Source organism: Odocoileus virginianus, chromosome 19 (genome assembly GCF_023699985.2).
Source record: "Odocoileus virginianus isolate 20LAN1187 ecotype Illinois chromosome 19, Ovbor_1.2, whole genome shotgun sequence".
Lineage (NCBI taxonomy): Eukaryota > Metazoa > Chordata > Mammalia > Artiodactyla > Cervidae > Odocoileus > Odocoileus virginianus.
This window is the reverse complement of record NC_069692.1, coordinates 18,107,554-18,125,010: the sequence shown is the minus strand read 5'-3', so window position 1 is coordinate 18,125,010 and position 17,457 is coordinate 18,107,554. Positions and strand designations below refer to the sequence as shown.

Genomic DNA, 17,457 nt, shown 5'->3' with positions numbered 1-17,457 from the left:
TTAGGAACTCTAAGAGAGGATAAATTAATTTGGTTAGCTTAGTTGTTTTTTTTTTTTTTTAAGAACAGAAAGAAAAAGAAAGGAAAAATAAGACAGGATATTAGTAAATAGCATTATATCATATATATCAAACAGGCTTACTACCCTCAGTATAACAGACACAAACCAGAGAAAAATGGGCAAAGGATCAGTACAAATAATTCACAAAAGGAAAAATAATTGAAGAAGAAATATGATGTCAACATAAGAAACATCATTTAACCTGGCTGCTAATTAATATATGTTACTAAGAAAACAAGCTTTTTTTTTCACCTATGAAATTGGCAAAGATTACAAAGATTGATGCTGATTATCCTTACTGCTCAGGTTAAAGTGTTACAACTTTCTGGGGAGTAATTTGGCACTACACTCAAAATGTAAATATGGATACCTTCTGGCCCAGCAATTTCACTTTTGAGATTACTTTGTGCTAATAATTATGCTAATAATTAATTTCACATGTGTGAAAAGATATATATATACATTAGGATGTTCATGACTGAGTTAATTAATTATAAAGGCAAAAAATATAAAAAGGTCCTCAAACACACTTCAACAGGAATTTGATTCGTATTGTATACCTATTCGATATAATATCTGCAGTAATTAAAAATGAATGTGATCTATTACGTATTTGGGTTACAGGGAAATATTTACAGTATGTTGCTAAGTAAAAAATATCAGTGTCATAATAGTGTAGAAGATATGACTCCATTTTTGTTTACAATAATAATGTGTCTCCCTGTGTGATGGACGTGAAGTGCACTGCCTAGATGCCTCTTCTGAAAAGGACTTGTTGCTGTTAGCCTGTTCAGGAACTGCCCAGCTATAAGGCTAGGTCTCCCCATGTCCCACCCTCCTGAGCAGAGAGGCAGGGGCATAAGGTTGGCCATTTCAACTCAATAGTGAGCACCTCTGATGGGTTATTTTTCATCTCAGAGCTCCCAGTCAGATCTGCCAAGGTTGCAACATAGCTCGAGTTCTCTCTCTACCTGATTCTGCTTTCAACCCTTTCTTTCCATGGGTGTTGACCCCAAGACAGTTCTTGAGAAACATCCTGCACAATAAACTCCATCTCAGCATCTGCTTCCCAGGAAGCCCAAACCAGTGATTTTCATACTGTCCGGCAAACAAATTCTGGAAAAGATATTCACCAAGTATTTTGTTTCAGATGGGTTGTATGCCATAATTTTTGGCACCGTCTGATTCTTTTAAAATGAATATTTGTGTTTTCTTTTCATCAGATGAAGATAATATAGCAGTTTTTAATTTGGGAAAATAAAGAGAAAAATTAACAGCTTGATTCTATTCTGGTCAAGATGACCACATCTAAGTATCCATATTGAAATGGCAGCATCCAAGCCACTTGGTGCTCGGCCTTCTGCATGGGGAGGGTGAGCTGTTCTGAACACCCTCCTGGCCTACACCCTTCCTACTGCTCTAGCTCTTGGTTCTGGTAGGTGTTTTGGCCTGACTCTCTGCAGGTTATCAGAATATTGTTGAGGTTGCCTGTGAAGAGTGAGATGCAATTGGAGGCGGGGACCCTGAGGATCCACTGAAGGTGGTGTGCACCCACGTGGATGGGAGTAGATGCACACAGAATGCTACATGTTGATAACTTCTCAAGCCTCCAGGGAGTCTCTCCTTTTTCAGCATGCGTGGGTGGAACACATGTGCTGGGAGGGGAGCCAAGTGATATCTGCCCTCCAGATTCCTTAGCTCAGAGCCTTGAGCTGTTTGGCAAATTATCTCATAGCACCTATACCAGAAGAACCCGTCTACTAGCTTTCTTCTGAGTATCTTGTGGCCTTTCCAGATTTTGGTCACATTCTTGGGGCCACGTTGAGGGGTGTATGGAGACTACAGGGTCAGATGGCATTGCAGCTGAGAACAAAGTATATTGCACAGCTCACGCAGTCTTAGGAAGTAGTGAATTAGTTTTATCACTGCAGCAGAGACCATGAGTCTTCACATGCTCCAAATATCTATTCTGGCTCCCTGTCTCTGAGATTACCCAAGGAACTGGTGTCTGAGATACAAGTCCTGTCTTAATTTTTCTCCCAGATGTGTATGAAAAAAAAAATTACTGATAAAAGTTCTTTCTTTCTTCTTCAGCCAAAAAAAAACCACCATGCAGTTCAAACTCTTATGGTCTTAGCTCCCAGTGCAAAACATATGTCAGAATCAAGCTGCCTCCTACAAAACAGAAATAGAGTCACAGATGTAGAAAACAAGTTTATGGCTACTAGGGGGAGACAGAGGGGTGAGGGATAAATTGGGAGACTGGGGCTGATATATACACACTATTGTGTCCACCTCTTTGTGACCCCATGGACTGTACCCCACCAGGCTCCTCTGTCCATGGGATTCTCCAGGCAGGAATACTGGAGTAGGTTGCCATGCCCTTCTCCAGGGGATCTTCCCAATCCAGGGATTAAACCCAGGTCTTCTGCATTGCAGGCAGATTCTTTACTGTCTGAGCTTCCAGAGAAGCCCTTTCTATGTAAACGGGATAATTAATAAGGACCTACTGTATAGTACAGTACTCTACTCAATATTCATACAACCTGTATGGGGAAAGAATCTGAAAAAGAGTGGATGTATGTATAGGTGTAACTGACTGACTTTGGTATACACCTGAAACTAGCACCACACCTCAAATCAACTATATTCCAATAAAAATTGAAAAACAAAACAAAAAACAAACAAGGGGCTTTAAGCAGAAACGTGGTATCAGTCAAACCAATCTGCAGCACAGCAAACTGCGCTCGAGATCCTAGCCAGCTCCGCAGTCATGGACTGAACGCCTGGGAGGTGATACATCTGAGCTGCGGTGTGGAGCCGGCGGGCGAACCACAGCTGGCGATGGTTGGTCTACTGGCACTCCTGGGTCCACGCACATCTGTAGGAGGGTTGGCAAAACCCGTTGTGTGACTTCTCAGTCTGATGGACTCACAGAACGAAGACGTAGCTGAAAGCGGGTTCAGAGCTTTATTAAGCATTATTAGTTTCTCTAGACAAGCCAGAAATCAAAGCCAGATGACTGAACTTCGAATATTCAGAAAACTGAATTGATTAGAAACAAGACTACTGATGTACAAAATACACTTTGCTTCTGATGCTTGACAAATATAGTTTTGCTGCAGTTGTTTGAAATACAGCCTCTCACGGTTGGTGAGGAAACAAATCTGCTATGAATGTGCAAAGCAGCGACATTGTGTAACATGGGGCCTGAGGGCAGCGACCATATGGTTCACTTCTGCTGACAAGCGAGATCCTTGCTAGACTGCCTGTGAAGAGCTGCAGGAGTTCCTGGAATTTCTGTGTTACCAAGGGAGAATTAAGGAATATTTACCAACTGGGTTTCTATGGATCCATATTTACTAGCAAAATCCCAGTGTGAATAAGGTCATAAAATCAGTCATTTATTTAATATTCGCTGTGAGGCACTCTGCTAAGTCCTGATGCTAAAACAGAACATTTGAAATAACTGTTGTAATGTGTGGCCATCTTATGTAGAAGACAGAAAGCCTGTAGCTATTTGCAGATTCCAGCATTACAAAATCCATGCCAAAACATGCAAAGTGAAACACACATAAAGGCATACACACACACACACACACACACACACACACACCCAGTGCTTTCTGGGCATGGAGAAGGAAGCTAAGTGTCCCTCTGGTTAAATGATACATTCTCTGATCTTTTTGATATTTGCAAGATAATTTAAGCCCTGAAGATGTTTTATGTGCCAGGTGATCTCCAGGATGCCCTGGGGTGGCTGCGGATCCCATATGTAACCATTGAAGTGTTGGAATTTTTGTCCTTTTTCTGCAGAGGTACATAGAGCTCCATTGTCTGTTCTCTCAGGCGGCTCTTGCTGGCAGAATCTATGCACAGTCACAGAGGGCAATTCTCTTTCACTGGGGATGAGAACGCTGGGGGAGGAGCTCCCCTCTGCCCAGAGAGCCACTTGTCCCGACCCCAGCTGCTGGGAAGAGTCGGCTGGGGCCAGCATGGGGAGGAGCTCAGACTCCACACCAGCAGTGAAGGCAGAGCCCCCAGCATCCTGACCCCGCCAGGCCCTCCAAGCGCCGGCATCTGTGCTGAAAATCCAGTCTGGAGAGGCTCCTCTCGGATGACACCTAGAGACGACTGAAGGAAACTGAATTCTGGGCAACCAACTGGAAAGGAATTGAGTGGAATGAAATAAAGGTTGTTCCCCCTCTGTGTGCATTTGTGGGGTGTCTTGGGCGTGCCGTGGGTGAGGTGGGGAGTCCTGAGGGGTAGTGAGGAAGCACTGAAAACTCTTCTTGAGAAGCATCCAGTTAAGATTTTTACCTCATGGGATGAGACAACAAAAATGAAATATTTCAGGTGGATGCTTTCATTTGTTAAAAAAACCACAAAGAAAGAAAAGAGAACTTCTCAGTGAAGAAAAAAGAGGTTGTGGGCAGAGCTGGAAAAAAAAAAACAAACATTTAGGAGCCCCCAACAGCATTTTGTGAGTGATTCAAGGTGGAAAGCAAGAGAGAAGGAAGCTTTAAAGCCAAGAACCAGATCTCTGGTTTTGCAGATTCAGGGCTCCTACATCCTTCTCTCTGAAGTGGAGGCAAGGAGGACATTGCCTGAATCACCCACCTCTCACCCACCACTTACCCAGGCTGCTCTGTCTCTCTCTCAAACAAGGCAGTCTCTGAATTCTTTACTATGACAATTACTTCATTTTGCTGCAAATAAGGAAAACACTTTTGAACCAAAACTTAGGACACAAGATTTCTTTGTGGTCTGAAAATGGGGACAGGACTGTGCCTCTGAATGACGGTGTTAAGATCCTCGAGATGGATCACCTTTTAGGATTCCAAGGGTGCTCTGAGACGAGAAATGAGATTTTGGAAGCTTTTGAGGTGTGTTCCAGGTCTTCAAGTCATTGAGAGAACCATGTCTGACCTCAGGTGTTCAGTTGTGTGTGATTCTTTGCAACCCCATAGCCTACAGCCCCCTAGGCTACCCTATCCACGGAATTTTCCAAGGCAAAGAAGACTGAAGTGTTTTGCCATTTCCTACTCCAGAGAATTCCCTGACCCAGGGATCAAACCCACATCTCCCACATCTTCTGCATTGGTAGGCAGATTCTTTACCACTGAGCCCCATGGGAAGCCCATTCTGACCTCACAAAGACATGTTATTAAGAAGATTCATCCAGATAAATCTCAGGATTCAATGATCTCCACAGGCAGCCTCTGAAGGAATTTTGTTTTCCCAAACCATTTTTAACCTCATAAAGTCCAAAGAAAGTCAGAAAGGACTTCTTTCATTTTCATTAAGTAGGGGAGAAAAAAATTCCTAATGCATTTCCTTTCAATGGGCTAAAGTTCCCTTTCCAGGTTAATTGAAAATGCAGGAAACAAAACATCGATATTGGCCTTTTGGTGGAGACGGGCTCAGGACATACTGAGGCCCACAGAGGAGGTGCTTGACCAGGTGCAGGCGGTGGCCTCCAAACGCCCATAGGAGGCGCATTAATTGTCTGTCCCTGAGTTCTCAGGCAATTGAGAGCTACATTACTTAAGATTCCATGTGAGCTTATCGATTTCTTTGCTTAAATAAATGAATTTTTAAGGACATCCCATCTAATCACACTGTCTTGAGTTCTGGCTGTCTTATTTGTGGAGGGATGGAGGGTAATTCTCCTTGTTGCTTTTACATGTGGTGTGACAATTCTTGTCCCAGACTGGCTTTTCAAGGCTATTGTATACACAAAAGTCTTGGAGGATAGAGATAGTCTCTTTTGGGGGCTGAGGTCAGATCTGTTTTCTGGTGAGGATGATAAAGGCATTGTCTGCCTCCAGAACAAAGGCTGGGCAGGTTTGCTAAGAGCCCACTGTTAGAAAGACTGGAGGTTTTCTGAGCTCACAGTTCCTCAGCTTTGACATTAATCTACTGTGTGCACGGCAGCCATCTGTGCCCACATCAGCATCACTCCCGTGGGTCCTGGGGCTCCAGAGGAAGCCACGAGAACATGAAGCTCAACGCTGCCTGCTGCACTGTAACAATGTCCTCTGTCTCTGCCCTCGGTCTCTGAAGAAGGGCTCTATGTCTTCCACCTGCATCCATGAAGCTGTGACTGGCAAACTTGTCAGCCTGTAAGCACGGTAAAAATTTCAGCCTCCCCACAATTACTGACATTATTTTGTCATCTCTTTGGGTCATCATTTCATTTGAAGTTGGGGGAACTGCTGTGAGGATGTGATAAGGACAAGAAAGGTAAATTGAGTAGCTATTGTGAGTTTAATGTTGCTCTCGCCAGGGGCCTGTCAGCTTCCCACTGTCTTTACTCTTCCCGTGTTCCCATCAAAGCAAGCAACAGGCCAAGGTATGGCGGGGCACACCCTGAGTTCTGCAGGGCAGTGACTGCCTCTGTATACCAACCACTCTGCAATCCATGAATCTCTGTTTCTTATAACCGTTTTGAAAGTTAGGAACTGTCCCTGAACTGAAGCTGAGAAGGGTTAAGAAACTTGCCCAGGTGGCATTAGTGGTAAAGAACCCACCTGCCAATGCAAGAGATGCAGAAGACGCAGGTGCAGTCCCTGGGTCGGGAAGATCCCCTGGAGGAGGAAATGGCAACTCACTCCAGAATTCTTGCCTGGAGAATCCCATGGGTATAGGAGCCTGGCAGGCTACAGTCCCTGGGGTCACAAAGAGTCAGGCATGACTGAAGTGACTTAGCACAGCCCAGTGATAGAGGCAGGATGCCTACCCTTATGTCCCTGATGCTGTGATGGATTCCCTGGTTATAGGAAAATATGGACAATAATTATCTTCCAACAGGTGTTTTCAGTCTACTTAGAGAGAAGAGATTATGTAAATTGAAAGGTAAAGGGACCCTCCCAGATTAAGAATTAAGCAGCAGCAGAGCCAGGCAGTGACGTTCCCCACTGCTGGGTGCAGTGAGCCCTCCTGTGAGAGGCACATGGACAGCAGGGTTTAGGCTGGAGGAGCCCCATGTGAGCTGGGACTGGACTCTGGCATCCAGCACATCACATAGCTTGATGATGTCTACACATCACCACCTCCACTCACTTCCTCGAGACATTTCCCCCTCCTTCTGTTGTCACTTTATTGTCTTCAGCAAGGCTGGTAGCAAAGTTCACATTCCTCCCACCACAAAGCCTGCTGCCTCCGGGATGCAAATGAAGTTTCCAGGGAAAACAGAAAATGCTGCAGTGGTGATGTCGGCCAGTCTGCCTAACTTCCTCTCCTCAAGTGACTGCCACTACCCCATTTCCTGATTTGCTGCCCTATTTTATTTGACCTGTATTATTGCCAATCCACGGGCTTCCCGGGTGGCGCAATGGTAAAGAATTTGCCTGCCAATGCAGGAGACACAGGAGAGGCAGATTCGATCCCTGGGTCAAGAAATCCCCTGGAGTAGGACATGGCAACCCACTCCAGTATCCTTGCCTGGGAAACCCCACAGACAGAGGAGCCTGGTGGGCTACAGTCCATGGGGCCAAAAAGAGTTGGACACAAGTTAGCACAGGCACGCGCGCGCACACACACACACACACACACACACACACACACACACACTGCCAATCCACAGCAGTTCCTTCGCCTTTTCCCATTAGCATCTCTTCTTGAATGTAGAGTTATTGACAGTATTTCTTCAAAACTGACTTAGAAATCTCTGTGCGGAAATGGGCTGAGAAGGACTGAGTCATTCATGATCTAAGACAACAATGACAGGAAGTATAAGTTGAGCTGACCTTTGACAGCAATGAGAAAGCAATCCATGACCTCAGCTTCCAGTCTGAGGCGTTTAATATGCATCCACCGGAAGCCCCAGCTCACGTCTCCGCGTCTTCTCCGTGGGGGCTCATTTGAGGGATGGCAGCAGTCCAGCCCTGCGTTTCCAGGAAATGAGACTTTGATTCCTTATGGTGTTAATTTAAAGAAAAGGAATGTTGATGGTTCTTGAAAGGGGAAGAGCGTTTGGAAAAAAAAATGCTGAATGAAAAGATAGAAAAATCCATAACCCATTTTCATTTTTAGTCCACCACTGCAAAACCAAAGCTGTGAAATTCTGTGTTCTTTGAGCGGGTAGCAGAACATCTATATTTCCGAGCTTCTCTGTTTCTCTTGAGTTCACCAAACTCTTTGGCCCTGGGAATGCCTTCAGGGCACAGATTTGAAAACAAAACTGTGTTTACAAATTCATCCTCACCAGCAGTTGTAATATTACTGTATTTTCCGAGGAGAATTTTTATTCATCACTGCCTTTAGGATAGTGCTAAGGACAAACACACTCTAAAATATATCGGGGTTCAGTAGCTTCCTGTTAATCTGAACTATCATCAGAGTAGAGTTGGAGAAAATTATATAGTTAAGAAGCCATCTAGAGAGACAAGAGATGCAAAAGACCAAAGAATATAAGAAGAACAGAGAGATGGTTCTAAACGTTAGGAGAATGACAAGTATTGCTACATGGGAAAACTGGATTGATCCTAAGCATGGAGGCTAACCGGGAAGCCCCAGTGCTGGACAAGAAATTTGAAAATTCTTTTTTTACTGGGATGTTTCTTCTTATTCAACTGTCCTCATTCTGTTCAGGACATGTAGCCTGGGTCTTTTGAATAGTGAGGGAGTAAAACAAAGAGCAATGATGAGACGAAAGACAGGGGACAGGCTTGGTCAGGGAGGGGGCACCCACAGCCAGCTCCTAAAATGAGAGAAGGAAAGTCAAGAATGAAGACATCTTAGAGTCTGTTTACCAACAGCCTTTGACTAATTCTGCTGCTGCTGCTAAGTCACTTCAGTCATGTCCGACTCTGTGCGACCCTATAGATGGCAGCCCACCAGGCTCCACCGTCCCTGGGATTCTCCAGGCAAGAACACTGGAGTGGGTTGCCATTTCCTTCTCCAATGTATAAAAGAGAAAAGTGAAAGGGAAGTTGCTCAGTGGTGTCCGACTCTTACCGACCCCATGGACCACAGCCTACCAGGCTCCTCCGTCCATGGGATTTTCCAGGCAAGAGTACTGGAGTGGGGTGCCATTGCCTTCTCCGTTGACTGATTCTACAATTAGCCAAACCAACCACAGTTTGCAGCCAGTCAGCCCGGCCTGCTGCTGGCCATGGTTTGGGCTGATGTTAATCACTATGACTGCACACCTCCCTCTCTGAATGAGTCTACTGAGTTGTACCCCTGGCAGAGTAGGAGATGCTTTCAATATCCAAACTCGCCAAGGTTGTGTGCATGTGTGTGTGTGTGTATGTGTGTGTGTGTGTGTGTGTGCGCGCGCGCGTGCACAGGCTCACATGTGGCAAAAACTGTAGGGGGGAGAAATTTTCAGCCCAGTCAGATTTGGCCTTCAGTATTATTCTATTTTGGCTTGTGGAACAAGCTTTATTTCTAGTTTATGTTTTAAATTCTTTAAAACATTTTTTTCTTCCATTTTAATGTGGAAAATGTGACACACTCTTAAAGTAATAGTATCTTAAGATGAAGGAGGAGATGTCATGAAAGTTGCATATGACTTCAATGGGATTCTGTGTAGTAATAGTACTAGTGTTAGTCGCTCAGTTCTGTCTGACTCTTTGATACTTTATGGACTGTAGCCCGCCAGGCTTCTCATCCATGAGATTCTTCAGGCAACAATACTGGATTGGGTAGCCATTTCCTTCTCCAGGGGCTCTTCCCGACCCAGGGACTGAACCTAGGTCTCCAGCACTGTAGGCAGACTCTTTACCGTTTGAGCAACCAGGGAAGCCCATGACTCTATGTATTAATTCTAATATGTGTATTTCTGCCTGTGTCTCAGGCCTGCGCACAACTTTCTCTGCTTTTGTCCCTACATCACTTCCTTTAAACTATTTGTCTATTTCCATGTCTCCTCTGTTTTTGCTGGCTTTCCCCACACTTTCCTTTCTTCCCATTCACTTTTTTTCAAAGTTAGACTGAACATCAACCACCGTATTGTATTGTTTCTAAGAATTATAAAATTCTTCCTTCTCCCTGAATCCAGTAGTTTCTCATGCAGGCACTTCAGCTGAACTTTGAAATTTCAGTGCCCTTGAGAAAAAAAAAAATGTGCTTGACTATTTCCCCAATCCAGATGAGTTTCCCAGAAATGTCCATCAGGTCACCCCTACATTCATCTACAGAAAATATTGATGCCCTTCAATGTTCAAGGCTAGAAAGAAAAAAATCAGTAAAAGGAGACTCCAGACTCTCAGGTGCATAGAGAGAAATGAGACAATACTTAACATAAAAATGAAACATTTCATTAAACTACTTGATTTTAAACTTTTCAAAACAATAAAAATATGGCTCTATAAAGCATGAATGGCTCAGCTGGTAAAGAATCTGCCTGCAATGTGGGAAACCAGCATTCAATCCATGGGTTGGGAAGATCCCCTGGAGAAGGGAAAGGCTACCCACTCCAGTATTCTGGCCTGGAGAATTCCATGGACTGTGTAGTCCATGGGATCGTAAAGAGTCGGACCCTACTGAGCGACTTTCATTTACTTACATGAAGTAGCAATGGAAAATGTGACAACTTGGTCAAAGTTTGAAAAATTTTCAAATCTACAAACAGAGTTTTTCAATCTTAAAACAATTTGGACCTTTGACTAGGATGCTCCCTAATTTATTTCTCAGAAAACACACCCCTGAAGAACCTCAGGCTACACATTTTCCAGAATCCTGTTCACAGTGAAACCACCACAGCCGCTGGCTCACAGGTAGTCAGTACTAAATGCACGTGGGTTGAAATTCATTAGAGAAAAAGTAAGTATGCTGGAAATTAGTTTTCCCTTGGAATGTACTATTACACTTTCTAAGAACCTCTCAATGGCCAATAATTGCTGGAAGGCCTCATGTTTCACACAAATAATTCCAGTATTAGTGGGAAACTCAGAAGACATGAGGAAAGACAGAATTCATTATTAATGAAGGATTGTCGCCCTCTACGGAAACGCTGTGCACTTAACGCCCCGCTTACCTCATCGTCCATCAATAAATCCATGCTCTCTAATTGTTTATGGCTCCCCTCCGTAGCCTCACTGGAGGGGATGACAGCCAATTAGCAAGCGTGCTTTGGCCTTAATTAAGCTGCCCTTCCCTGTCTGTGACACTACCTAATATGAATGGAGACTGTGGCTGCTTTATTTTACTCCCATTATGAGAACACCCATTTATTAACTTAATAAAATTACTTACTTTAAAACATGATCCAATTAAAGCTTTTCTTATCTAATGAAATGCATATATTTTTTTATTTTAAAGGAGGAGGGGAATTCACTTAGAAGAGTTCCGTTTTGCCTCCCCCTTCTCTCGCTTCTTTTTTTAAAAATTTTATTTATCTATTTATTTTTGGCTGCGCTGGGTCTTTGTTGCTGCTCACGGGCTTTTCTGCAGCTGTGGTGAGCGGGGACTACTCCCTGTCCCGGTGCGCGAGCTTCTCCACGTGGAGGCTCCTCTAGCTGGGAGCACGAACTCCAGGCACGCGGCCTTCAGTAGTTGTGGCTCCGGGGCCCCTGAGCACAGGTTCCATAGTTGCGGTACACGGGCTCGCCTGCTCTGTGGCATGTGGATCTTCCCGGATTGGGGGTCGCACTCATGTCTCCTGCATTGGCAGGCCGATTCCTTACCACTCAGCCACCAGGGTGCCCCGGAGCATCTTCTTACTCATGGTCCGTGAGGCTAGTATTTTGCCAGGGCTGCTCTAAGGAGGAGAAGGCAATGGCACCCCACTCCAGTGTTCTTCCTGGAAAATCCCACGGGCGGAGGAGCCTGGTGGGCTGCAGTCCATGGGGTCGCACAGAGTCGGACACGACTGAAGTGACCTAGCAGCAGCAGCTGTAAGGAAGTGCCACCGACTAGGTGGCTGACACCACAGAAATGCATTTTCTTGAAATTCTGGAGACTAGAAATTTGAGATCGAGGTGTTGGTAGGATTGGTTTCCTCTAAGAGCTCTCTCTTTTTTTTTTTCCCCATTTATTTTTATTAGTTGGAGGCTAATTACTTTACATCATTGCAGTGGTTTTTGTCATACATTGAAATGAATTAGCCATGGATTTACATGTATTCCCCATCCCGGTCCCCCCTCCCACCTCCCTCTCCACCCGATCCCTCTGGGTCTTCCCAGGGCACCAGGCCCGAGCACTCCCCTCAGCTTTCAGATGGCGGTTGTCTCCCTGTGTCTTCATCCATGTGACCTCTGTGGTGGTGTCAGATTGCCCCCTTCTTAGGAGGACACCTGTCAGACTGGATTAGGGCCCACCCTAATGGACTCATCTTAGCATAATCACCTCATAAAAGGCCCTTTTTCCAAATACCGTAACATTCCAAGGTACTCGGGGTTAGGACTTCGACATATAAAATTTGAGGGGACGCAATTCAGTCCCTGACTGTGAGGATGTGGTGACATTTGCAGGGAGAGGTATAGAGTGTACGGTTAAGGACACTGCTTCCAGAGCCAGACCATCTGGGTTCAGATTTCAGCTTTTCCACTTCCCCCTGTGTGACTTTGGCAAGTCACTGAAATTCTCTGATCTTTAGTTCCTCTATCTGTAAAATGGGCTAATAATGATGCCTACCTCAGGAGGCTTTCTATGAAGAGTAAATAGATGCTTTATACATAAAAAGCCCTTTATAAATGTTTGCTACAATTATTTCAAGCCTTTTCCTTAAAATGCTTAAAGACTCCTTGTATGTTTTCCTCATAAGGGAAATGAATGCTGGTTAAACGTACTATAAAGATGTGAAGAACATTTTGATCCCCACGGTGTCGTGAATGGAGATGATTTTTTTTTTTTTTAAATCGCTCCTTGCTTCCAAGGTAACCCAGCTTGGAGATGGAAGAGGCCAGGAATCTCTCACCAGGAGAGCGGTGAGTGAGTGCCTGGCTATCTCAGCTGTGCTGGATGCTGCTAAAGAAAATCTCCCCAGAGCAGCACCCAGACTCCTGAAGCAGGGGCACCATGATCGGGGTGAGGGGGGGGAAGGTTGGGGAAGAGGCAGATAAGAGTATCAGAGGGCGTTAAAGGGGCACGGTTCCTACTATGTTCTAGACTCTAGCAGGAAGCCTGCTCATGAGCTACCTTATCAGAGGATCCCTCAAATGGCCTGCAAGCACTCCTAATACTCTGAGTGCTAAACCTATACCTACGGTAAAACTCCTACAAGAAAAGATTGGGCTTGGGCTTCCCAGTGGTAAAGAATATACCTGCTAATGCAGGAGACGCAAGAGATGCAGGTTCAATCCCTGGGTGGGGAAGATCCCCTGGAGGAGGAAATGGCAACCCATTCCAGTATTTTTGCCTGGAGAATTCCATGGACAGAGGAGATTGATGGGCTACAGTCCGTGAGGTCACAAAGAGCTGGACACGACTGAGCGACTGAGCAAGCTTCTTGACATAGGCCTCTGTGATGATTATTTTTGGATTTGACACCAAAAGCAATAGCAACAAAAGCAAAAATAAGCAAGCGGGACCACATCAAACTAAAGAGCTTCCACATAGCAAAAGAAATCATCAACAAAATGAAAAGGCCACTTACCAAATGGGTAAAAATATTTGTAAATCATATTCCTGATAAGGGATTAGTATCCAAAATATATATAGAATTCATACAACTCAGTAGAAAAAAACAAACAATTTGATTTAAAAATGGAGAAGCTGAATAAACATTTCTCTAAAGAAGACAAACAGATGGCCAGTAGGTACATGAACAGGTGCTCAACATCACCACTCATTAGGAAAATGCAAATCAAAACCACAATGAACTATCACTTCATATCTATTTGAATGGCTATCATTAATTAAAACAGGAGATTAACAAGTGTTAATAGGGATTTGGAGAAAAAGGAACCAACTGTTGTGCACCATTGGTGGGAATGTAAATTGGTGCTGTCACTATGGAAAACAGTATGGAGGTTCCTCAAAACACTAAGAATGGAACTACCGTATGATCCAGCAATTCCATTACTGGGTATATATCCAAAGGAAATAAAAACAGGACCTGTACCACCATGTTCAATGCAGCATTATTCACAGTGACTAAGATATGGAAAAAACTAGCATTTATCAATGGAAGAATAAAGAAGATGTATACATATACAATGGAATATTATTCATCCAAGAGAAAAGACATCCTGTTGTTTCTGATTAACATGGATGAAACTTAAGGGCCTTATGCTAAGTGAAATAAGCCAGACTGAGAAAGACGAACATTGTAATGATACCACCTACATGTGGAATCTAAAAAAGCTGAACTCATAAAAAGAGAGTAGAAAGGTGGTTACCAGGGGCTGGGGAGTGCAGGAAATGGGGAGATATTGGAGAAAGACGACAGACTTACAGATAGAAGATGAATAAGCTCTGGAGAAGGCACAGCATGGTGACTACAATTAATAATATTGTTTTATGATCTATACAATGGAATATCACTCAGCCATAAAAATGAATGAAATAATGCTATCTGCAGCACCATGGATGGACCTAGGGATTGTCATACTGAGTGAAGTAAGACAAAGACAGACAGACAAATATCATATGATATCACTTATATGTGAGATCTAGAAACAGGGTTTAAAGGAACTTATCTATAGAACAGAGTTACAGATGTAGAAAACAAACATGGTTATAGGGGGTAAATTGAGGGAGGAATAAATTGGGAGACTGGAACTGACATATACACACTATTGTATATAAAGTAGATAACTAACAATGACCTACTATATAGCACAGGGAACTTTACTCAGTACTCTGTAACGACCCATATGGGAAAGAATCTAAAAAAGAGTGGATGTATGTTTCACTTTGCTGTACGCTTGAAGCTAACACAACACTGTACATCAACCATACTCCAATAAAAATATAATACAGTATTACATACTTGACAGATGCTAAGAGATTAGATTTTAATTGTTCTCACCACAAAAATAAAATAATTATGTGGCCAGCACAATGCCAGTAATCACACACTATATAAATGTATCAAGGCAACATGTTATACACCTGAACTAACTGGTATGCTATGTGTTAATTATACCTCAACAATAAATAAAATAATGCAGGCAATGGCTTGGGAGATTCTAGGCGTTTTTTTTTTTTGAAGCTTCATATTAACAAAAATCTGAGAACCTCTTGGATTAGAATGTGCCTGCCTGTCCCCACCTCCCAAAGGTAACACAGTATCAAACGTATATTCTTTCAGAGTATATACTTCTATAACATGAACTCTGACCTCATGGCTCGGAGGGTTTCAAAGTCCTGCTGCACCTCTTCAGGTTCACTTTTTCAGAAAATGGACCCTGTTCCATAATGATTGAATGGGGTGCACCCTGAGGCGCCCCCGTCCACTCTGGCCCACCTTTCAGCGGGCTGCGCGTCAGCTGGAAGTTCCTGAGGAGGCTGATTTTGGAAGAGATGTTTTCATCATGAGCGTTAAATGCTGGCAGGTCTCCGGCTTCTGCGGTAGTTTAGCATTCCAGCCTTTTTGGTTCCTCTGTCAGAGATCCTTCATGCCCCCTAGCGGTGAGAGCAGCGGAGAGAACCGACTGGTCTACATTCCCTTTCCAGGGGACTAGGCCTTGTCAGGGGGGCTTCCCTCTTAGCTCAGTGAGAGTTCTCACTGAAGCAAAAGAAGTGGGAGCTAAAGAATCTGCCTGCAATACAGGAGACCTGTGGACAGAGGAGCCTGGAAGGCTACAGGTCACAGAGTCAGACATGGCTGAAGTAACTGACACACAGGGCTTGTCAGAGTCACCTTTGTTCAAAGCAAATAAGCACAGGAAACAGATAACAGTAACCCTTTCTAATGGTTATCTAGGGTTGGGCGATTGGATTTGATGGAAAACGAAAAGGGACCTTTGGCCAGGCTGCACCTAACTGTCCTTCATGGCAGCTTCCTCGGTGCATTCTACGTGGCCCAGAGCCCAGCAGCGTGATGGCCCCGTCTGTGCAGTCGTCTGCAGTGTTCCTGCAGTGCCTTAGGTGCTGAACCGGGGCTGAGGCGTGGAGGAGTCCCCTGCCTTGGACATGGAGCAGCTGCCCAGGTCTGCCGGCTGAGGAAAGGACCTGCCCTCAGCCCAGCACTGCGGCCCTGGATCACCGCCCACAGCAGAGGGCTGCTGCTGCTGCTGCTAAGTCACCTCAGTCATCTCTGACTCTGTGCGACCCCACAGACGGCAGCCCACCAGGCTCCCCCGTCCCTGGGATTCTCCAGGCAAGGACACTGGAGTGGGTTGCCATTTCCTTCTCCAATGCAGGAAAGTGAAAAGTAAAAGTGAAGTCACTTAGTTGTGTCTGACTCTTAGCAACCCCATGGACTGCAGCCCACCAGGCTCCCCCGCCCCTGGGATTCTCCAGGCAAGAACACTGGAGTGGGTTGCCATTTCCTTCTCCAATGCATCAAACTGAAAAGTAAAAATGAAGTCACTCATTTGTGTCTGACTCTTAGTGACCCCATGGACTGTAGCCCACCAGGCTCCCCCATCCCTGGGATTCTCCAGGCAAGAACACTGGAGTGGGGTCCCATTGCCTTCTCTGAGAAGAGGGTGGCCCACACTCTTTTTTCTGAAAGCCCGTGATGACTAAATGTGAAATGAACTAGACCCTTATGACTTTGGCCTTGCCCTGACACAGTCACATTTCTTTTGGGAGCAGTCATGATACAGTTGATGGGACACAGGTTTTGAAATCAAACAGTTCCTCCCCCAGAAGCCATTTGTTGGCTGTGTGACTCTGAAAAATTAACACTGTCCCTCTGATGATGTCCATCCATAAACAGGGTTAATAACAGGGTCTACCCTCATTAGAATGTAAGCTTCATGAAGGCAGGGGTTTCTGTTTGTTTTCCTTACTGATGTACCCTCAGTTTCTAGAAGAGTTCCTGGCACATAGCTGATGCTCAGTAAATATTTGTTGACTGAGACACCTAAGACATCTGAGGGAAGGACGGCCATTTGTCCATCCTCCCCCATCTCTCTCTTTTCTCACTGGTTCTCAGTTACTGTTGACCAGACACAAAAGGCTGCCTCTCCTCAGAGCCTAGAGCCTTGGAGGGAGCTACGTGCCATGTGGGGAAAGCCCAGAGCTCCTGGCAGCGTTGCCCACATCCTCTTTCAGCATCATGGGCAAATACACTGCCATCTGGGCCACACCCGGAAGGCAATCCCTCCATGTGCTGACATCAAGCTTAGCGCTCCCCTCGGGATAATCATACATCTCAAGGACATAAAAAACGGGGGAGGAGAGCAGGCTGTTGACCTTTACACTCTCCACTTTTGCCGTTTCCCTTTTGGCCCTGGAATAATTGAAACAGATAATACTTGGAAGTTGCCAGAATACCCACATATCCATGGTGGTTCCTTGGCCTGTGAATAAAAAGTGGGGAAGGGGGCTTCC

General features: G+C 44.7%; 1 protein-coding gene across 2 annotated transcripts in view; it reads right to left on the bottom strand.

The window, feature by feature from the left end:
- Window positions 1-14,936: 14,936 nt before the first annotated feature.
- Window positions 14,937-17,457, bottom strand: part of MCM9 (minichromosome maintenance 9 homologous recombination repair factor) — an 88,107-nt gene continuing 85,586 nt past the window's right edge. For both annotated transcript variants that reach the window (XM_070449904.1, XM_070449902.1), the window contains one exon: window positions 14,937-15,579. In XM_070449904.1, coding sequence (XP_070306005.1) covers window positions 15,560-15,579 — 20 coding nt within the window. In that variant the 3' untranslated portion in view covers window positions 14,937-15,559. The remainder of the gene's footprint in view (window positions 15,580-17,457) is intronic.